The 23,004-nt window shown below is 40.7% G+C and overlaps 1 protein-coding gene across 3 annotated transcripts; it reads right to left on the bottom strand.

Annotated features, from left to right (window-relative positions):
* Window positions 1–2,589: 2,589 nt before the first annotated feature.
* On the bottom strand, window positions 2,590–14,747 carry SNAPC1 (small nuclear RNA activating complex polypeptide 1). 3 transcript variants are annotated; one of them, XM_072115824.1, is made up of 11 exons: window positions 14,597–14,747; window positions 14,199–14,348; window positions 11,793–11,952; window positions 10,749–10,889; window positions 8,994–9,098; window positions 7,837–7,995; window positions 6,727–6,780; window positions 6,567–6,629; window positions 5,504–5,645; window positions 3,186–3,263; window positions 2,590–2,825 (listed from the first exon to the last, which is right to left on the bottom strand). In XM_072115824.1, the coding sequence occupies exons 2-11, from the start codon at window positions 14,321–14,323 to the stop codon at window positions 2,791–2,793; spliced, it is 1,062 nt and encodes a 353-aa protein (XP_071971925.1). In that variant the 5' UTR covers window positions 14,324–14,348; window positions 14,597–14,747; the 3' UTR covers window positions 2,590–2,790. The 3 variants fall into 3 exon arrangements, with proteins under 3 accessions (XP_071971925.1, XP_071971926.1, XP_071971927.1); XM_072115825.1 differs by having other exon boundaries at window positions 14,199–14,401; window positions 14,597–14,744; XM_072115826.1 differs by lacking the exon at window positions 14,597–14,747 and having other exon boundaries at window positions 14,199–14,590.
* Between the last annotated feature and the right edge of the window lie 8,257 nt (window positions 14,748–23,004).

Below are 23,004 nucleotides of genomic sequence, written 5' to 3'. Positions count from 1 at the left end.
ATATGGTTGCCTAGCAACAATCTGGGGCATTTCTGAGTGACACCAGCGGATCGCCATATCGCTGCAGAGACCATGTTCTATAGTATTACACTGGAGAAGAAGCCAATGAACAATGGATTTCCCAAAACTGCTTCCTTCTATTATCAAAAATCCTACAGCTGCTCCGGACGTGTGCTATAACAGGGTATCACCCAGGGGGTCGCATACATCTGTGTGTAATGGGCTCCTGGTGCAAATGTCCTTCACTATCCCATAAATTCTGCGTAACACACAGTTTTCACTGACGTTGCAAAAATGGTTCGCTGTTCCAAAGTGACAGAAACCCTCGGGCAGCAGGTTGTCCAGATATAGGATGTCAAGAATACGGTTTGTTAAGAAATGACCACTATTATAATGGATCTATATGCAATTCGTTTTTTCTCTCGCTTTCACAAATGACTTCACAAATTAACTATGTAGCTGGGTTTAGAGATCTCTGCAGTGGAGTATGGCTTTGTTAATCACTTCGTTAAGAAACTGATCAACATGTCCAACTAATCTTCTTATGTATGTATTTAAAGGGCACCAGGATGAAGAACTGTATGCAAATGAGCCTGAGGGACTCCAAGCTCCATAGGTATTAATGGAACCTGGAGCCCCTCAGGCTCATTTGCTTACAGTCTTTCATCCGGCTGGTAGATATAGAATCCAGGAGGAAAATCTTAACATCTTAACGACTTGGCCCTTTTTAGTTTTTTCACTTCAATTTTTCCCTCACCACCTTCAAAAATCTGTAACTTTTTTATTTTACCACATAAAGAGCTGTGTGAGGGCTTATTTTCTGCGTAACAAATTGCACTTCATAGTGACAGTATTTAATATTACATGCCGTGTACTGGGAAGCGGGAAAAAAATTCCAATAATTACTTTATTCTTTGGGTCGGTACGATTACGGCGAGACAAAATTTGTATAAGTTTTATAATGTTTTCATACATTTGCAAAAATTAAAACCACCTGTACAATTACTGTTTCATACTTTGGTGTACGGAGCTGTGGGTGGTGTTATTTTTTGCGACTTTTGATGGCGTTTTTATTGCTAGAATTTTTAGGACTGTGCAACCTTTTGATCACTTTTTATAGATTTTTTTTTTCTATATTTTTCAAAATGGCAAAAAAATTGGCATTTTCGACGCAGTGAAAAAACTTTATTATATTTTGATAGATCGGGCATTTTCGGACACGGCGATACCAAATGTGTTTATGTTTTTTACTGTTCATTAATATTTATATCAGTTCTAGAGAAGGGGGGGGGGGGGTATTTGAATTTTTAGGTTTTTTTATTATAATTTTTTTTAACTTTTTTTATTTTTACTTTTACTATTTTTCAGACTCCCTAGGGTACTTTAGGTTGTCTAATTCTATCCTATCATATACTAATATAGTATACAGTATACTGATAGTATCCTATTGCCGGCGTCGATCAGCGGGAAAACACCCACGATCAGTGCTAGCACCAACCGCGGGTGTTACCGGTAAGCCTTTGCTGCAATATGCAGCAAAGACTTACCGGCTATGGAGAGGCCCGGCCCGTGAGCCATCTCCATGTGCATCGTTAAGGGGTTAATATTCGAGATTATTATGATTTGCCAGCTGGAACAAATTCCAGTTAACACCAGAAACCGGTTTCAAACACTAAAAGTAAGGGAGTCTCTTTGGATATATAAGTTTCAAACCCCTGTGGCCTCAATGAAACTCTGGAAAATATAAGTGTAAAATTTAAAATCCAATTGTCACAGAGACCAAAAAAGTTCTGGCTGGGATTACAATGGTAAAATATACAGTTCCGACTTACATACAAATTCAGCTTAAGAACAAACCTACAGTCACTATCTTGTATGTAACCCGGGGACTGCTTGTACTATGCTCTCTGCATATAAATTGATACCATTCTGATATTTGCATTTATAAACGTATATCTCTATCAAGATTACAATTCTTATGTATCCCTAATCCACCCTACTTCTATACTTATAGCTCCTGTGTATACTTATTTACATTACTCATGTACTGTCCCCCATTCTCCCACCATTTGCTCTCCTATTTATTGCCCATTGTTTTATAATTATATGGATTCTTTTATCTATTAAGAACTTAGGAATTTTTAGTCTATTTTGTGATCCATATTATACCTTCATGTATGTATATACATCGCTTCATGATTTTTTTTACATATGTATACTGTAACTATGCATTTTTATTACATGTATGTTGCTTTTATTACATTGTATGCACCACGTTTCCTACTCTTTTTACATATGCCTACTATTTGATCATATAGGATCTGATGAAGAGGGTTATCCTCCCTCGAAACACGTCATCCTCATATTTATAAATTATTCTGTCTATGTGGAAGTGGCGCCTCGGAGTCCCATTTTTGTTTTTTAAATCTCACAAATCTGATGAAGGGAACCATCCGCACAAAGTTATGTTCCCTGTGTGCTTCATTCCAACACTCCAAAAACTTACTGATAAGTAAAAGTGGTGTTAGGCTTTATTCACACAAAGAGCATTTTACTGTGTGTTAAAGACAGGACACAGACGCATGAGAGTCACAAGTGATTGGTTTATTAATAATATTAACTTTAAAAAACCTGTCCGAATATTTAACCTAATTTCAGAACGACGTAAAATAAAAAATAAAAAATATTCCACAATAATCTGTATGAAAATATATTACAGTTATTTACAAGTGAGACGTGGTCCTGCACAGTCCACTACCCCTCCTGCTCGGCAGGCTACAATATGGATTCTTACTGATTTCTTGGTCTCTTTGAAGCAGGAAGATCTGTAAAGGTAATTATAGAAGAACAGGGGTGTTTACTATTATATTTCCCAATAACATTATGATATACATTTATTACGTCACAATCTCTTCCGTTAATACAACATCTAAGCCAGTGGCGTAACTAGAAGCTGATGGGCCCCAGTACAAAGTCTGTGCCAGGCCCCCGACTATAATGTATGGTTTATAGTAATAGTCTTCTCATATGGGAAAGTGACACCTTATTGGCCCTCTAAACCTCTTGGGCTCGGGTGCGATCGCAACCTCTGCACCCCCTCAAGTTACACCCCTGATCTAAGAATGTAATCCCCCACCAGATAGCAGCCACAGCCCGTGTGAATACAGTCCTGATACAGTCCTCACCTTCACTGCTGGATGAAGAATCCTCCTCATGAATCGCCGCCATATTTACAGGTTTCTTTTTAGGTAATGGGGTGACGGCTGCAAGTCAAATATATATCTCATTATTAAAAACTAAATAAATCTTAGGGGACAAACCATGAGGCGACAACATAGTTTAAAGGGAACCTGTCAGCACAGATTTCCCCGATAAGCAGCACCTGCACCTTGGGCAGCATATAAGCCATTTTCATCTTTGCCATTTGTGTTAGCATTGCTCCAGGGTGGAAAAAATATAAAGTTTTAATCACATTATGAGGGAAATTTTTTATAAGTGTTTGAGGTAAAACTGTTCTAGTTGCCCACAGAAACCAATCAGAGCTCGGCTATAATTTTATAAACAGCTGTGGGAAAATGAAAGCTGTGCTCTGATTGGTTGCCGTGGACAACTAGAACAGTTCTGCTCTGACACTTCTGATAAATCTCCCCCATCTTGTTCCTATGAATCTGTGCAAGATACTGGCTTCATCAAGTTGACATTTCCAAGTGGCATAACTAAAAGTATTTATTTATTTTTTTTAAATGGGGTATGATAGGCACCAAAGTACAGCTTCTACCTCCGACCCCCGCCTTTACACCATTACATGATACCAATTTATCAAAGCAATCTTATAGTCCTAAAAATCCTGGATTCACAACGCTTCTGAGCTAGGAAAGTAAAAAATAAAATGGAATCTTTCTTTCAGTTCCTGCTCCGGTTTGGTTCTCAGAACATCACATGAGATGCACCTCAGTGATTCAGTAACGTGACGTGACAGTGCATGGCTCCGGAGCAAGCGAGGGATGTATCCAGAGTGACAGGCATACCATAGAATGAAAGGCTTATATGTAATAATGATACATATACGTGATAACAATATTACAGTGAAAGGACAAGTTTATCAGGGAAAATTGTAAGACTGACAGAATGCTCCATTACCTGGATACAAGAAGAGATATAATTGGGGAATGAAGGTTTACAGATTTCATATGGTGTCCCGTTGCATATTTGCCCAATTATTTTGGAGCTGGACCTGTAGCTCCATAACACTGAAGTCATTAAATGGCGTCCATCGCCATAGCCAAACTAACCGCTGTTACATTTGATCCAGAAGAAGGGAAAAACCTTGCAAGCCAGATGCCAATTGGCCCAAAGCAGAAAATAATTCCTTCACGCCTACCATTTCTGACCTTCCTTTCTTCTAAAAGCAGCCATTCCTATCCATACTAATATCCCATTAGTGATATGTGATATTAGGACGGGTCGGTGAGGGGACTAGAAATCACCTGCCATCAGGGAATCCGATGGTAGATGTCTGTTAAAGAGGTAAAATAGAAACTTAATGTCAGCTATACACATAAAATACTTGTTGGTTCTCAGAGGTCTCTGCCGACCCCCTCATAGACATGGTTGCTGACCATGCATGTGTCCTGAACAATGGCAGGGGAGAAAGCCAACTGCTATGGATGACAATAGGCACCACATGGCGAATTATATACACGGTTCAGAACCACATTGTTGGACTTTGCTAGTGGCAGAGCTTATGGACTTGATTTTTTTTCCAAGCAACTAATAAAATAAGCTCGATTACCAATGGATTTACCACTGTGAAAACATTGAAGTCCAACATACCTGACCCTTTTCTCTGCTGACATAGGTTTGTCAAGAGGCTCCTGTACACGTTATATGGACAGCTGGGTCTACCAAAACCAGCCGTGTGTTCAATGTGTAGGTGTAGCTGAAGCCAAGCGATGAAGGTTAAATGACAATACATTTGCCCAAAAGTGATATAAGAATATGTAAAGGAGGCCTGCTCATCCCACAATGAGAGCCTACTTGAGAAGTAAAACTTTTAAAAACTTTTCCTTAGTCATGTTGTAGGACTATGTATTCACCTAAATCCCTGCCATCACAGAGCAGTGCACTGTGGGTGCTCAGATAAGCACCATGCAGCATCTTCAGTAATGGACTTAAGTCATATACATCTTCAGCTCTATGGAATCAAGAACCATGCTTCTGGTATCAATGTAAAATAAAAAAAAAAATCCCATGTACTGTAGAATTAGAGATAATTCCAGTAAAATACAAAGTATCTTCCATTCCCAATTATGTCCTAAACTGACTGTATCCGGCACAGAGAACTGCGATTCTAATCTTTACAATGGCACCATATGCATGGCTGTTAGTGCTAATGATCCCAAGACAGCGGGATCAGTCAGATTCTTTAAAGACAAGCAACAAAGAGCAAAAATATATATATTCTAATTATGTAAATAATTATAATAAATAGTAGAAAGTTTACCTTTCTTTATTGCATCCAGCTCAGCCTTCCTCTCGGCTTTCTTCAATTTTTCCTTTTGATATTTAGAGAGGGGAAGATACGTTTCAACCTCCGTAGGCGCTGACACCATCTGAACCTGCCGGTGGCGCCTGGATTTGACTGCCTGTGCAGGTATAAGAGTTGACCGAAATCATAAATGTGCTCTCCTGTACGCCCCTAAAAAGCCATTGGAAACTATTTTCCCATTTATTATCTGTAAGAAAACTCGTGGGTTCTGGTGTTTATTAAATAGCTCATTAAATTAGGAGTTTTCTCCACAAAGCACATTGTGGCCACGGCATAGTTCTAGTCCCTTAAAGTATACACGAAAGCAAGCAAAGTATGCACAACTGCCAGCAAGCAGAGATCTTGAAAGATATTGATACAGAAAGTCTGTTTTGTCAAGGGTATCAAAGCATCTACAGGATCGGCTTCTATGGTCTGTATACAATAGTTTGTTGCCTTATTGCATTCTTCCCCTTGTACTTATGTTAGCTATACGCTAACCTGTATGTAGGATTTACTCTGCTCCAGGTGTCAGTAGTTGTTTTTCTCTACATACATTCACTTAGTATACACCATGACCTGTTCGTAGCCCTCATTTTAGTGTATGTTTTTAATCCTTTTTTTTGGCGATTTAATAAAATATATTTTTATATTGATTTCTGGGTTTCCCTTATTTTTGGGCTCTATGTAAATGAAGCAGCAGTTTGGATACTAGAACACTGCTCCATTCACATGGAACATTTAGGGAACCCTATTTTTGTGATGGATTGGGGTCCCAGGAGCACAACCTTTAAAGATCACACACCTTTGTTCCAAATAGGTAGGGGGTTTTATGGAATACCTCTACGAGAGACATTTTAGGGTTCATGCTTAAAATAGTTATTCAGGAAAAAGATGGCTTATAGGTGAATAAAATATATAACACAAGAGTTCAGAGATTTACTCGTCTTATCCATTCCTTTCCTTCCAAAACAATAATCAGCTTTGAATGATCAGAAACAGATACTATTATACATAAAGATCCCTGTAACCCTCTTACCTGTGTCACTGCATTGTAGGTTTTTGATTTTATTTGTGCCAGATGTCTTGCTCTCTCTGAAGCCTAAAATATATATCAAAATGACAAAGAATTCCAGAAGATGAGTAGAAAGATTAGCATGAAGTCCCTTCGGTAGTATGAATGAAGCAATAAGTCTTACCTCTGATTCTTGAGATGTCCCTTCCTGCTCATCATCTGTTTTGGTTCTTGGTGCCTAACAATAAAACACATTTTAAATATAAATATATAGGGCTGAACATAAGTGACATGCCTCGCTGTATACACAGACACTGCATCTTGTATGTAAGAGTGCCTTCAGTACAAGGCATTACCATACACTGGCCCCTCTACATTCCCGCCTAGAGTTGAAGGAGGCCAAAGAAAATCCCTAAAAAAGTGGGCTGGGCCCTTAGTGATCAGACATGCGTCCCCTATCCCATTGCTGGAGAACCTATGGCACGGGTGCCAGAGGTGGCACTCAGAGCCCTCTCTATGGGCACCCGCAACCTCACCCCTGCGCAGAGTTCACCAGACAGGACTCAAGGCCTCTTGCAGTCCCAGGACCCTGATAGCAAGCTACAATGATGATCCAAAGTACTTCTTTCTAATGTATTGGTGTCCTCAGGTGCCTATACAATTTAAAGAACATCTACCACCAGGATCTAGGACTGTAAACCAAGCACACTGACATGCTGTTGTGTGCCCCCTTTGGCATAATCTTTTCTTTTAGCTTCTTATGTCCTGGTTTTTACAAAATTAAAAAAAAAAGCTTTTAAAATTCTGTAAATAAGCCCGAGGTGCTCCAGTTCCATTAACATCGGTGGAGTCTGGAGCCCCACAGGCTTATTTGAACAACTTTTAAAGCCTCATTCTCTTAGAAACAAGGGCATTGGAAGCTTAAAGAAAAGCGGATCCTGGCAGAGGGGACACACACCAGGATGTACGTGTGCTTGGTTTACAATCCTCAATCTCGTGGTAGATGTCCTTTAAACCTGTGACAGACCAGGGAGTAATGCTTAAAGTTACTGCCTAAATTGTCGCATTGGCACTAGGTGTGTAAAAGGTTTGTCACCGCTGCCCTATCATGTGCATAACAGAAAAATGTTACGTGTGGAGAAACTCCATTAACCATCTCAGGTTATACCTCCCTCTGCTGGCCAAGTTCACAAACTACTACTTTTCAGTAAAAGTACAGTAATCAAAATTCAACAATTTGAAATCATCAGTGTAAATAATATTTTAGCATTGTCCATTGTGGCCTTTTACTTACTTTTTTTTCTTGCTTCCACAATTGAAACTCTTCTACTAAAGACTGGAGGTTATCCGTGAAATCTTCTCTGATCAAACTCAAACTCCGATCTGGCTGTGATTTATCAGCAGAAAAATGACACTTTGTCTTTTGGTAGTGCTCTTGAATATTCATGATTTCCTGAGGGAAAAGGGATGGTAGAAATGCTGTACATGCCATCTTGAGAGTCTATAGGTGTTAGAGTCTTGGCATTTGATTAGGGTCCGTTATTGCTTATTTTAACCATAAGCACAAACAGTGTAAGATTCAGTGAGAAATTCCAGCATCCAACAGATTAAAGATCCATCATGATAAACCCTGGAGACCTAATCTAGGCACTGTGACTGTGGAAATCATATTATTTTTGTTATCCATGGCCTCCTTCCTTCTAAAATCAACTTTTACAATTATGCTAATGAGCCAGAAGGACTCTTGGGGAATAACCAGATTCCCTCCACGCTTCACAGGCTGTTACACAGTTGCAGAGGGCAAGTAACATTATAGCAGGATGTTTTGGGAGTGCTATAGAGCCCTTCTGGCTCATAAGCAGCATTTTAACCTTTTAACGACGCAGGGGTTTTTTCGTTCATTTTTCACTCTCCACCTTCAAAAATCCCTACCTTTTTCATGTTTCCTTGTGCAGAGCCTTGTGAGGGCTTACTTTCTGCATAACAAGTTTTACTTCTACTGGGAAGCTCGAAAAAAATTCCAAAATGTGGTAAAATTGGAAAAAAAAAAACCCACTTTTTTGTGGGCTCAGTTTTTTACGACTTTCACTGTGCACTCCAAATGATACATCTACTTTATTGTTTGGTTCGTCATCTTCAGATGCTAACAACTTTTTCATGCTTCAGTGGCCATGGATAACACACAAAGAAGATTACCACAGTCAAAGTACCTGGATCTATGAGTACTAGCCCCTGGTTTATCATCTTGGATTTTCATGGTGGATTCCCTTTGAAAAGAAAAAGACATATGCGGCATGGCAGAGCTTTCAAGTCTTTGTTGCCCACTGAATCAAAATAGCATTTGATCTAAATAGAAAAATCTTATGTCATTTCACTTCTAGGAACAAAGTTAAATAAACTAAGAAATGGACCTAAAAATAACAAGAAGTCAACCTGAGATCTAAAAGTTACCTCCAATGTTTCCGTTGTTATCAAGTCAGAAATTTTGTCTTTCACATCTAGAAATGCTTCGTTGCCATCTTCAGGTATTATGCTCTTCTGTGACTTGAAGTTTAACTGTGAAAATAGACATACAGTAGTGGTATTCTGGTTAAGAGGAGAATATGAATCAAAAATGGAATTATCAACTCTGCTACAATTTCTTGCATCCATTTTATTACATATTTCCTATAATGTTGACATTTTTTATCAGTGTCATAGCTCAACCACTAAAAACTATGTTTGAACCTACCATCAAAATCAACAAGGGGCACGCTGACTGCGGTAATCTTCTTCTATTTGTTATCCTTGGCCTCCTTCCTTCTAAAATAATTATAATAATTCCTTTATTTGTATAGCGCCTACAGATTACGCAGCGCTGCACAGAGCTTGCCAAATCAGTCCCTGTCCCCAATGGGGCTCATAATCTAATCAACCTACCAGTATGTTTTGGAATGAAGTGGGAAGTGGAAACTGGAGGACCTGGAGGAAACCCACGCAAACACGGAGAGAACATATAAACTCTTTCGTTGACTGGAACTTGAAGCCAGGACCCCAGCGCTGCAAGGCTGTAGTGCTAACCACTTAGCCACCGTGCTGCCCAAATCAATTTAAGATTATGCTGATAAGTGACTATGGCTCTGGGGGGGCTTTACCAGAGTCCCAACTTTACAGATTTTTACATGGTCTTACTCTGCCCCTCTGCTCTCACAGCACTTCTCCCATCTCACACAGTGGGAGGGGGAAGAGCTTCTGCAAAGTGTAACATACTATGAAGCAACAGAGGGGCTCTAGTAACAACCTCCAGAGCCCTTTTGGCTCATTAGTATGATTTTTTTTTAAAGTTTATTTTAGAAGGAAGGAGGCCATGCATAACACATATAAGAAGATTACCACAGTCATGATTGATGTTGATGGTAGATTTTCTATGAAAAGAAAAAGACATATGCTCTATGGCACAGCTTTGAGGTTTTGGGGGCCAACTGTATTCTATCTTCTTACCTCAATAGGGCCTATAGCTACAGCCAGGTCCTCTAGAGCGAGACTACATTCTGACCCTCTCTAAATGGTCCCCACACCTACATGATGACTTTATGACAGTCATAGGATCATTATGAAGTTCTGCTATATTCTGGGAGAATCCGAATAATGCCAATAATGACCTAAGGTAGTCAGAGGGGTGGGCGAAGAGGAACACTGACCTAACATTCCCTGGCTTCCCAAATGACCAGTAGATCATCAGTAGCTGTCTTCAGCAAAGGTCACATAGACTTGTCCCGTATTCCAGATACATTTTCAGATCAATTAAGTCAGGGGAGGGCATCCTAAACTGACTCTTGTCCACCTCCGTGGCCTCCTGCTGGTCATTGGACAACAGCTTAAAGATCTTTTCTACCTAATGCGGAATCTTCCAGAATAAAGGAGATCATTGAAATCCCTGTTACTGTCCTAAATAACAAGTGGTGGGCAAAAATCCTCATGACGTTTCCCTTTAATCAACCCCCTTGTTATATTAGACTTATATGAAACTGAGGAGATCTCAAACACAGTGAGCAGAACACCGATTCTGTAAAACACAACGTTTTCTTCTGTATTTCAGAACATTAAATGCATCAATAATTCAGTTCCTCTGGATCAATATTGGGAGAGAGATCTCTGATCATGAACAACATGATTGTCCAGCACAACACGATGAACTGCACCTAACAATCCCTCCTGGTGACTTACCGTGATGGGCATGCCTGTAAAATAAAACGCCCGCATGCGACGCAGCTGTCTGTAGATGTACACAGCATCTAAGTGCTGAGCAGTGACCAGCTCCTGATGAAACTGTTCAATATCAGCCCAGTCTTTCAATGCTATACGGATCTGCAAGACACCAAAGGAAAAAGTCATACCTCGAGTCTAATAATATGTACACGAGACTGTTTCTTCAGATTCCCCCAGCAAACAGCTCAGAAAAAGATATCACATACAATATACTGTAAGGTGGTACATGAGAGTAAAGCTATAAGTGGTTACACTAGCCATAATAAATTTCAAAAGAATTAAAGGGAACTTGTCGTTACCCCACTAAACTTCTGGAGTCCTTTGTAGAATTCCCTCTAATTTGAAATCGAACTCATTATCCTAATGAAAACGGAAGTGTCTTACCTGCCTGACATGAGTGAAGTTTTGAGGCAGCATTAGCTTCCCCTATCTTTGCTTCCATAGGGCATACAGACATGTTTCTGTGTCATATTAAAGATAAGAATCTCATCTTTCAGATTACATCAGGTTACAGAACCAAAGATACAGACAGGTTGGAATAGTTTTATCTGATGCACACATTTCAAACTATGTCTTTACCTGCGGTTCTGTAATGCACAGATCCATGAGCTTGACGTGACCTGAAATATGAGTCTTATCTTTAGTATCTAAAAACATGGTGTTATATTGTAGAACTAAAGATAGGGGAGCCTGAAGTGACCCTTTCTCTGTAGCCGCTAAACTTGACTCATTTCAGACAAAATATGACACCTCTCTGTTCATTTTGACATGACTTTGGTGAAGATTTTGATTTATAAGTAAAAGAGGGAGGGGTAAGTTAATGGGGTCAAATGTGGAAACAGTTACACTTTCACATAATCCACAGTGACAGCAGACTCCTTTTTGATAGATTTGTTATTTGGAAATTTTTTGCTGTGAGTAAATACCAAGAATAAAATCATGTTATACACCTTACAGTGTGAGGCACTAAAAAGTAACCGTAAAATGTAGCAGGGGCAATACCTTTTGTTTGGGCTGGCACAGCTGAGTGTTATAAAGCCCATACAGCAAGTACATGGCTCCCACTCGTATCTGAAACGTGTAAGGTGGAAGAAAGAAGACAGAGACAACGGAAAATAAGTCCCTTGAGAACCGATTGCTCTCCAGATTCCTCATCCCACCACTGAAATACAAGAAAGAAGAAGACATTAGTGATATAACGGAAAACAATTGACTAAAATGTTTCTACTCTGATAACAATATGTAAAAATAATAAAAATATACAAACACAAACTTATAATAGATCAGGCGTTGTGTATAACTTCTATGTGGGCTTATTCACACTGCCGTCTGCGGGGCCGTACATGCGGCCGCATGTACGTCCCCATAGACGGCAATAGCGGCACAGCCGGGATCCAGTGCCACATGTGTGGCACTGGGCTGCACACCGCAAATAGATAGAGCATGCTCTATCTTTCGGCGTGTGTGCGGCCGTACGCCGCTATTCTCTATGGAGGGAGGAGGGGTCACCTCCTCCTCCTCGCCTGCACGGCGGGCATACCGCGTGTGAATGTACCCTTAGGTGTAGTAGTGCTACTAAAAGTCATTCTTCCTACTACAGACGCAGGTCTAGAAATCTTAGACGGAATTGTGCTACCTATGGGTGTCCATAGTAAACACCATAAACCTTTGATATATGAATTCTGTGCTTCTCTTGTAATGTCTAAATGAATGGAGAGTTGGGGGAGATTTATCAGAAACGTCTGAGAGCAGAAGGGTACTAGTTGCCTGTGGCAACCAATCAGAGCTCAGCTTTCATTTCCCCACAGCTGTTAATAAAATGAAAGCTGAGCTCTGATTGACGGGTAACTAGAACAGTTCTGCTCTCTCACACTTCTGATAAATTTCCCCCTATTATAGTCTCCACTTAGGGGCCGCCATGATGGACTATATATGTGACATCAATACAGGACCCTTTGTTGGCCCCAGCACATTGCAGGCACTTATGTTGTAGTCAGTACATGTCATATGAGATAGAAGTATAACCTTAAAATATAGTTGTCATTCTCTCACACATCGCCATTTGTATTTTGGAGAATTTGCAATAAATTCTAAGAACATAGATACATTGGGGGAGATTTATCAGAAGTGTCTGAGGTAAAACTGTCCTAGTTCTGCATCAGACACCACTGCTCTGTTCTGCCAGATCCTACTTGTTCTCTTCACGTTTTCTAAAACTTAACATGGACAAAACGGAACTCATAATCTTTTCTACACCAAACACATTCCTCCCACCAGACCTAACCATCACAATTCATGGATCCACGCTCTCCCCAGTGCCTAAAGTCTGCTGCCTTACAGTCATGTTTGACCCTTTAAGCCTCAATCCAGACCCTTACTACAACCTGCCGCCTCCATCTCCAGAACATCTCTAGCTTCCCATCCGACCCTTCCTCAATCCAGAGTCTACAAAATTACTAGTCCATGCCCTCATCTTCCGCATGGACTACTGTAACAATCTTCTCTATGGTCTCCCGGGCTAACTCTCTAATCTCCCTCCAATCCATCCTAAACTCTGCTGCCCGGCTTATCCATCTGTCTCCTCGCTTCTCCTATGTCTCTCCACTGGTTACCCATTGCACAGTGAATTCAAAATCAAATACTAACCATGACCACAACCTGTCCCCTTCTTATATCTCTGAACTCATCAGCTAATAACCCCCCACATGTAATCTCCGCTCCTCACAGGACCTTCAGCTTCACTCTATTACCATCCGCTCTTCTCACAGCCGCATCCAGGACTTCTCCTTCCCTTTATTCCCTGATCACTGTAGTTTTGTATTTGCATTTGTTCTTGTCTCAATGTAATGTAGAGCTCCCTTCTAGATTTACTAAAGGCCAGACCCAATTAGTAAATCTGGCAGGGGCAAATCAAGAAGGTTGTTCAAAACACCAGTTTTAATAAATACCCCATTGACTTTAGGAACGTAACTCCCGTCCTTCTGCAGTAACAGATCCTCGTAAAGGCAGTTTACAAGCAGCTATGACAAGAGAAGCTGCACACAGTGTTAGAGATCTGTGTCACCATACCATTGTGTGTTGCGGCAGGACTGTGAAAAATGCTTTTATATTCCAGGATTGTAGCTGGACTGGTGCACTTGGGGCGTCTCATAACACGGCTTTATTCTTTGATCAATGAATTGAAACTACTCCCCAGGTTCTCCCTCTGGCCAGAAGCCCTACTCCGAGCAAAGAGGAACGGGGGCTCTATTGTGTTCAGAGAAGAGCCCCCACAAGTCCACAATCATGGAACATAAATGTATTTGTCACAGTCCTGCTGCTACTATACAGCAGGATAGTTACACAGATCTCCAGGACCAACAACTAACAGATATTCAAGGCTTTTCCACACCTCATATAACAACTTACTGAAATATGGTGTTGAATTTCATCTGTTTCCATATGGTTAGAAATTCCTCATAGCGTACGCTGTCTGTTGCCTGGAAGAGGCCAAGGAAAGTCTCACAGTCTTCTTTAATTCCTGGAAAATTCATGATGTGACTTCTTCAAACTGCAAAACTATGTGGAAAAACACACTGTGCGTCAAGCAGAAACAAGAGTCCCAATCGCCTCTGTTATTGGAGAAAATGAAAGCACAATGTAGTCAGGCAATCCAGGAATTATATAAAATAAACGGACGGGTGTGTATAGATGACTGCTATTTAATAGATGAAGACTGCATGAACAATGGTCTGATGAGATGCAGAACTATCCTAGTTCATGTGCCGATAACCATACTCCGCGCATCGTCCACGACTGACCCTTACCGTGCTCCGTAGCGAAACGCTCAGTGAACCTCCGAAGCGGTGACGACACCACGCCCCTCAGCCCTCATAGCGCTGCAGCGCGTGCGCGGCTCTGTCACATGGCGTAGAACTCTAGTTTACGCGCGTTCATGTGAGACCCGGAAGTGATTGCTAACGCTCAGAAATAATAACATCTCAGTATAATAATAACCGCCATGTGTGAGCGGTGCAGACAGAGAGCTGACATGGCCGCTCCCGGGATATAAAGATGTGTTGTTTACATTGTGTAAAGATCTATTTTTGGTTTTGGCATAAATGACACTACAAAGTTCCCTTAGTACACAACTCAATGCCGCCGCAAAAGCTTTAATTCCCCTATGTTGGTTGCAAACAAGCGCGATTGTCTTGGAGTGAAGACACACGTGGCGTTTTTGTCCGTCTTTAATTGCACTTATTTGGAAAATGCATGCGTTTTTTAACGATCTGAAAACGCACTAACTAAAAACGACCCAAAAACGCCACGTGTGTCTCCACCATTGAACTCCAGATCAAGACAATCGTTCAGAACAAGATACTGACTCTCCTTACCATACCCCATAGGCCGCGGTCACACGTACTGCTAGACGTCCGTTCATAATGCGACGATAGCGCACAGGGGGAGGTCCTCGGCCTGAACGCACATGCGTTTCCAGAGAAACGCATGCGATCAGCTCAGCAATCACATGCGTTTCGCTGGAAACGCATGTGTGTTCGGGCCAAGGACCTCCCCCTGTGCGCTAGCGTCGTGTTATGACGGACGCCTAGCGGTACGTGTGCCCGCGGCCTACATCTTATGCATCTGAGATTGTAATTACCTTTAGAAGTGAAATAGCCCCAATCTCGATGGAAATGGAGCCTCTGCCTTCTGCTTGCTGACTTTATACACCATGTATGCTGTATCACAAGTATTGTTTTATCATAACTGTTCTTTCATGGTCTCAAAATTTCAATAAGAATAGAATTCATTAAAAAAAAAACGGATGTGTTTTCAAAAACTGTATGCATTTTTTTACGGACTGCTAATAAATGGACCAAAAACGGGTTCAAAACGCTGTGTGTGCCTGCGGCCTAAGTCCGGCGCCACACGTGGCGCCCACCGGGGCGGGCCTCGGCCCGATCGCATCAGCGTTTCTATGGAAACGCCTGCGATCGGGAACGAGCCGCCGGTGTTTTGCGTTAAGGAAAAATGGAACAAAAAAGCAGCCAAAAACGTCACTTTTTCGCGCATTGCACCCTGACGTGAAATGCAACGCTAGTGTGGAAGGGGCCTAAGGATTTATTGTACCAAACCCAAAATCACTGAGCTGAAGAAATTCATAAGTGGATTCAAAAGTAATGAGAATATAAATAGAGACTTAGGCTGGCGCCACACGTAGCGCTTTGTCTGCGCTTGCAACCGCAAACAGAGTCGTGGTTGGAAAAAATAAATAAAAAAAGCAAAAATGATTTTGGTTGGAAAAAAGCAAATGAAATGCAAACGAACACACTCTAAGGGCGCTGTCCCACGTTGCGTTCGAAAACGCAGACGCATTCAAAACCGCGCCCACCGGGGCGGTCCGCGGTCCGATCGCATCGGCGTTTCTATGGAAACGCCTGCGATCGGGTACGAGCCGCCGGTGTTTTGCGTTCCCGATCGCAGGCGTTTCCATAGAAACGCCGATGCGATCGGACCGCGGACCGCCCCGGTGGGCGCGGTTTTGAATGCGTCTGCGCTTGCAAACGCAACGTGGGACAGTGCCCTAAAAACTGATGCAAGATGATTGACCTAATGATACTCCTCCCACCAGTGTTAAGGAATTTCTGTGTGGAAGACACAAGATTTTGGGAGAAGAATAAAAAACATTAATTAAATTAAACCCTTTCATCACCAAGGACATACAAATGAAACCAAAAGGTCATTAGCCATCATGATCATGAAACCTTTCCGCTTTTAGGGCAATTAGGATTAACAAAATAATTTTTTAGGCATTTTTACATACACTAAACAATTTGGGACAGCAAATATGTTCAGGTTGTGTCTTCGGAAGCATCTGTTTTAATAAGAGAAACACCTGTGAATATATATTATTGTACACCTGAAACACACTGCTTCTGCTTATAACTTCTTAGAAAAGTGTAAAGAAGTCAGGACTTGTACAAGTCTGGTTCATCCTTGGGTGTAATTTACAGAAACGTGAAGGGGCCTCGTTCATCTGTACAAACAATTATACAAGACGCTAACCATATGCTAATTTTCTGCCATCGCACTGCTCAGGAAGGAGACAGGTTCTGTGTTCCAGAGAAGAATGTACATATCATCCCAAGAACAAAAGCAAAAGACTTTGTGACTGAGTTCTGTATGGGTGGAAAGCAAACTCGGGCAGGAAGAAGCCATTAACCCAAAAGACACATAAAAAGCAAGATTAATGTTTGCAAATGCAAAGGTCCTTAATTTTAGGAGACATGTCCTGTGGTCTGACAGAACTAAAATGGAACATTTTGGCCATAATGACCATCATTCTATTTGGAGAAAAAAAGGGAGACGCTTGCAAGACTGAGGGCGGGTTCACACGTTGCGTTTTGAACTGCATTTTCATTGTGTTTGAAACGCATATACAACAGCTGAGGAGGGGTGATTTGCCTAATTACATCACTGTTAACGTTTCCGTTTACAAAATGCATTGTAAACGTGATGTTAACGCATGTGTTAACAAACGTAAACGGTAATGTAATTAGGCATATTACCTCACATCAGCTGTTGTATATGCGTTTCAAACGCAATGAAAACGCAACGTGTGAACGCGCCCTAAAAGTCCCTTCCCAACTGTGATACACAAGACTTGCTGCATCATGCTGTGGGGGTTGTTTTTTTGCTGCAGGAGGGACTGCACTTGTGCACTTCACAAAATAGATTATGCAGAAAAACAAGGTGTAGGACAGCATCCAAATTTTCCCAAGCTGGGCCTGCTAACATGATGGTTGGTTTGCGCAGTAACAGGATCCCAGTAGCATGGATCCAGGAAGATGCAATAAAGGAAGAAGCAGCAGCACTGTACTGTACTGCATACGTAAAAAAGACTGAGTTTAGGAAGCATACGGCCAAACTGGTTACAAAGTAGCTTAACCCCTTAAGGACGCAGCCATTTTACAGCTTAAGGCTCAGTCCCATTTTTTAGATTCTGACCTGCGTCTCTTTATGGGCGCTGTCCCACGTTGCGTTCGCAAACGCAGACGCATTCAAAACCGCGCCCACCGGGGCGGTCCGCGGTCCGATCGCATCGGCGTTTCTATGGAAACGCCTGCGATCGGGAACGCAAAACACCGGCGGCTCGTACCCGATCGCAGGCGTTTCCATAGAAACGCCGATGCGATCGGACCGCGGACCGCCCCGGTGGGCGCGGTTTTGAATGCGTCTGCGTTTGCGAACGCAACGTGGGACAGCGCCCTATATGATTATAACTTTTGAACACTGTTACTTATCAAAGCAATTCTGAGATAGTTTTTTCCCCACATGTTGTACTTAATTTTAGTGGTAAATTTTGGCTGATAAGTTTTGCGTTTATTTACAAAAAAAAGAAAAAAATGATGAATTTTTAGAAAAATTTGCCATTTTCGAAATTCAAAATCACCACGTTTTCAGGCAGATCGATTTACCACCTAAATAACATTTACCATTTGTCTACTTTACATTTTCATAATTTTTGAAATGTTTGGATAATTTATTTTGACGTCACGCGGCCTACAAATTGAATAGCGATTTTCCGTATTTTCAGAAATGACTATTTTGGGGATAAATACTGTTTGAAATCAAATTTTAGATATTTAGCAACAAAACCCCCTATATAACCAACCCATTTTCAAATCTGCACTCCACAAACTATCAGAAACAGCATTTACAAAGATTGTTAACCCCTTGAGATCTTCATAGTAATTGAATCAAAATGGCAGTGAAATTTAGAATGGTCAAATTTTGTCGGTTATACGTTCATTTAGCCCTAAAATTTACACATTTCCAAAAGATAAAAAGAGAAAACTCACCATAAAATTTGTTCTACAATTTCTCCTGAGTGCAGCGACCCCCCCCACGTGGCCGTTACTTGTGCTATGGGGGCACAGCGAGGCGCAGAAGGGAAGGAGCACCCTGCAGCTGCCAGGATTTTAGTTTTCTCGTTGCCCCCTTTTGAAGGCTATAAAATTTTCGCTTTTCCGTTATTTGGGTCATGTGACGGCATTTTTTTTGCGGGATGAGATGCTTTTTCCAGTGTTACCATTTTGGGGTTGGTATCACCTATTGTTGAAAATTTGGGAACTTTTTTTGAGGTCATGAGTAGAAAAGCATCAATTCTGTACTGGATTTTTTCCTTTTTTTTTTTTTTTTCGTGTTCACCGTATATCCTAACAATCCTGTTATCTTTATTCTATGGGTCGATACGATTACGGGGATACCAGACATGAATATTTTTTCTTATGTTTTACTAAATTTGCCAAATAAAACCCTAATGTGGGGAAAAATCGATCATTTTTGCATCGGCGTCTTCCAAGTGGCATAACATTGTTACGTTTTTGGCTACAGAGCTGGTCGATGGCTTGTTTTTTTGCGGGACATGTTGTTCTTTGCAACAGTATCATTCTGGAGTACATATGTTTTGTTGATCACTTTTTATTGCATTTTTAGTGGGATATAATAGGTAAAAATCATAATTTTTGGCGGGTTTTTAACTTTTTTTTTTTTACGGCGTTCATCATATGGGTTCAATAGTTATTTAGTTTTATTCTATGGATTGTTACGGACGCGATGATACTATATATGTGGGGTTTGTGTTATGATTTAGACTTTTTTGAGCGTTATATGTCTCTTTATATGTTTTGGGGCTTATGGGCATTTTTAGTGATTTATAAAGTAATTTTTTATTGAAAAACATTATTTTGTACATTTTTTACATGATCCACCATGGGATATGAACAAGCAATCATCTGATTGCTTGTTCTTGATAATACTCTGCAATACTAATGTATTGCAGGGTATTAGCAGTGCCAGCCTATGCAGATGCATAGGCTGACACTTTGCCTTTAAGATGACGTCACAGACGCCATCTTAAAGGTAAAGACCCCCAGAAGGCATGTTAAATGCCGCGGTCGCGTTGACCGCGGCATTTAACGGGTTAAACACCCGCGATCGGAGCCCACTCCGACCGCGGGTGTTAGCCGGGGATGTCAGCGGTAAATTACCGCTGAAATCCCGCGGCTAACGATGCCGGTTCGGCTGCTGTGCAGCGCTGAACCGGCATAGTCTCTGCGCCGTAGCTGTACTGCGCTGAGCGCTAATTGTCGGAAGCTGCGCAGTAAGGAAGTCTGCAGTGACGTATTTTTACACTATTTGGTAGGACCAGAAGCACCATGTCTCAGGCATCTCACGAGTCAGACCACGCAGACACTGACGCAATTATAAGAGTCCTGTGTGGCCCAGAGAACCTCCACAATGTATTTGTTTTTTAACATTTCCATGTTCCCTTTTAATTGAGTGCAGGGACATCATTCAGAAGTGAAGTCATCCCTGTACACTTAAAGCAAACCTGTTACCAGCAATGTCATTTTTAGTTGGTGACAGGTTCCAATAGCCTCGGCCAGTTGTGCTAAACCCAAAACAAGGTACTAGAGGCGGCACCCAGGCCATTGCGGACGAGGCAGGACTTCAGCAGTCCCAGGACATTCTATAATAACACATGTGCCTTCCTGAGACTGCAGAAGGAGGTCAGGGCTGGTTATATGAGCACCTACTGCAGGCTCCTGGACAGATGCTCCAATGATATTCTGAATCTTCCCTCCTTCTTTCAAGGTTTTGGTGTCCTCAGGATGTTTATATGAATTAAAGTCAAGATGTAAATACATTTAAATAACTGGGTTTTAACCCCTTATCACCGACACTAGTTTTCAGCTCAATGACCAGACTCGATTTTTCAAATCTGCCCTGTCTCACGATAATTGGTTATAACTTCAGAACGCTTTAACATATCCCGGTGATTTTGAGAATGTTTTCTTGTGATAAATTTTATAACTAACATGAAGTACAATGTAAGTGATACGTTTTGCGTTTCGTTCTGAAAAAAAGTGAAAATTTGGCAAAAGTTTGTAAAAATTCTTCATTTTCCAAGTTTGAAATGTTCTGCTTTCCAGACAGGAAGTAAAACTACCCAAAAAGCTTGATAATTAACATTTACGGAATGTCTGCTTTATGTTGAGATGATATTTTATGCATCCGGTCATTTTTCTAGGATGTTATGAGGCACAGAACTTTAGGTGCCATTTTTCTCATTTTAATGAAAATCCCCAAAACTCACATTTTGAGGGACAACTCAGCTTCCAAGTGACTTTGAGAGGCCTAAATAATAGTAAAACCCCATATATTACCCCACTATAGAAACTACACCCCTCAACGTATGTATAACAACTTCTATTAAGTCTATTAACCCTTTAAATGTTTCACATGTGTTAAAACAATATGGACCTGCGATTTAGAAACTTTAGAATTTTTTTGGAAAATACATTCATTTAGGCCAAAACTGACAGTTTCAGAATAAATTAAATGATGAAACGCACTGCAACGCTTGATGCCCAATTCCTCCCGAGTGTACTGATACCACATATGTGGTGGTAAACTGCTGTACGGGCGCACGGCCGAGTATAGAATGAATGGAGGCGCCATTCACAGCAGATTTGTATTGTCACATTGTACAACCTATAAATTTTTATTTTTTTTGGTAATGCAAACATATGAGGGCTTATTATTTACGGGATGAGATACAATGTATAGATAATTTATTTTGGGAGTCTAAAGCTTATTCATGAGATTTTATTAACAATTTCAAGGGGGATAGAAACAAAATCATCAATTTTTATTTTTAGCATTTTTATCCTCGCTCACCGTAACGTAAAAATAATATTTTATCTTTATTCTCTGGTTCACGACGACTGCGGTGATATCTCATTTATATAGTTTTTCTTATCTTGCTCAATTTTCCTGAGCAAAACCAATATTAGAGAAAATCGCATTGTTTTTACTATTGACAACTTTTCAGGGCCATAACTTCAGGCGCATCATATTAGGGAATGTAACTTTTTTTGATCACTTTTTAGAACAGTTTTAGTGATGGCGTTTGATGAAAAATTGTATATTACGGGAAGTTTTGAGGTTTTTTTTTTTTACATCGTTCACAGAGCGGGTTCAATATTGATTTAGATTTATTGTACAGATTAATACAGATATGGTGATACCAAAAATGTATGCGTTTTTTGTGTTTTATATACTTTATTTGCATTTTATGTGTTACTGGGGAGATTATGAGACTTATTTAAAAAAAAAAAAAAAATTAACTTTTTTACATTTTCTACTTCTTGGCTTGAACAAGCGTTCATCCGATCGCTTGTTCAAGCCTTTACACTGCAATACACTTGTATTGCAGTGTAAAGTGTAAGTAAGTGCTGCGCATGCTCAGTTACTTACTGCCGGGTCCTGCCAGGAGACGGAACCTGGAAGCCTCGGGTCACTCGTCGGAACCCGGGGCTGCGGCAGGAGGGATCGGATCCCACGGTAAGCACCACAGGAGAGGTAGTGGGGGGGGGGGGGCTCTGATCCACGGTGGGGACACTTACAAGGGGCTAAACACCCGGGATCTGAGTTTTTCCGATCCCTGGTGTTAGTGCCGGGTCTGGGTTGTGATATCACAGCCCAGACTCGAACAGATACTGAAATCGGGTACCCTTGATGACCGCCATAAAAAGCAGATACGGCGGTCATTAATGGGTTAATTGTAGTTCTGTTGCCTATGCTATGCCGAAAATTCTTTTGTCAGCATTCTGAATAATGCACTACTTTATAAAACTTTATTTCTCATTACCTGGCTCCCAGCAAGCAGCGGACACGACTAAACTTCCCCATTTACCGGTCTAGCCAAACAGCACTAATAGACATAAGAGAAATTGCTATAATGTGTGGCCTGGTCCATGTATAATGTTTATTGATGTAATAAAACAATACAGTTCATGTTAGAACCAACCACAAACAGCAAAAGAGACAGATTGAAAGAAAAAACATTTTGCACAGTCTCCGACATCAACAACACTGAGCAGATGCAAAAAAAAAAAAAAAAAAGTTACAACTACAACAACCTCTAAATAAAAAAAAAAAAAAAAGTTCCTAAACATAAGGTTTTGAAATTCATTTAAAAAAATTATTGGATGTTAAAAGTGCTTTAATCAGATACCAAGCAAACGTGACGTATGATGCCTTCCTGCTAGTAATGTACGATTTTCTTACATTTTTTTTCTTCTTTTTTTTAAATGCGAGCTTGAATTTCTACACCACAAGAGGGCAGTACACGTGTATGTTTCAACGTTTTTATATGGTTACAAAC

Source organism: Engystomops pustulosus, chromosome 7 (genome assembly GCF_040894005.1).
Source record: "Engystomops pustulosus chromosome 7, aEngPut4.maternal, whole genome shotgun sequence".
In the NCBI taxonomy this organism is placed as follows: domain Eukaryota; kingdom Metazoa; phylum Chordata; class Amphibia; order Anura; family Leptodactylidae; genus Engystomops; species Engystomops pustulosus.
Note: the sequence above shows the minus strand (reverse complement) of the source record. Positions and strands in the feature narration are given on the sequence as shown.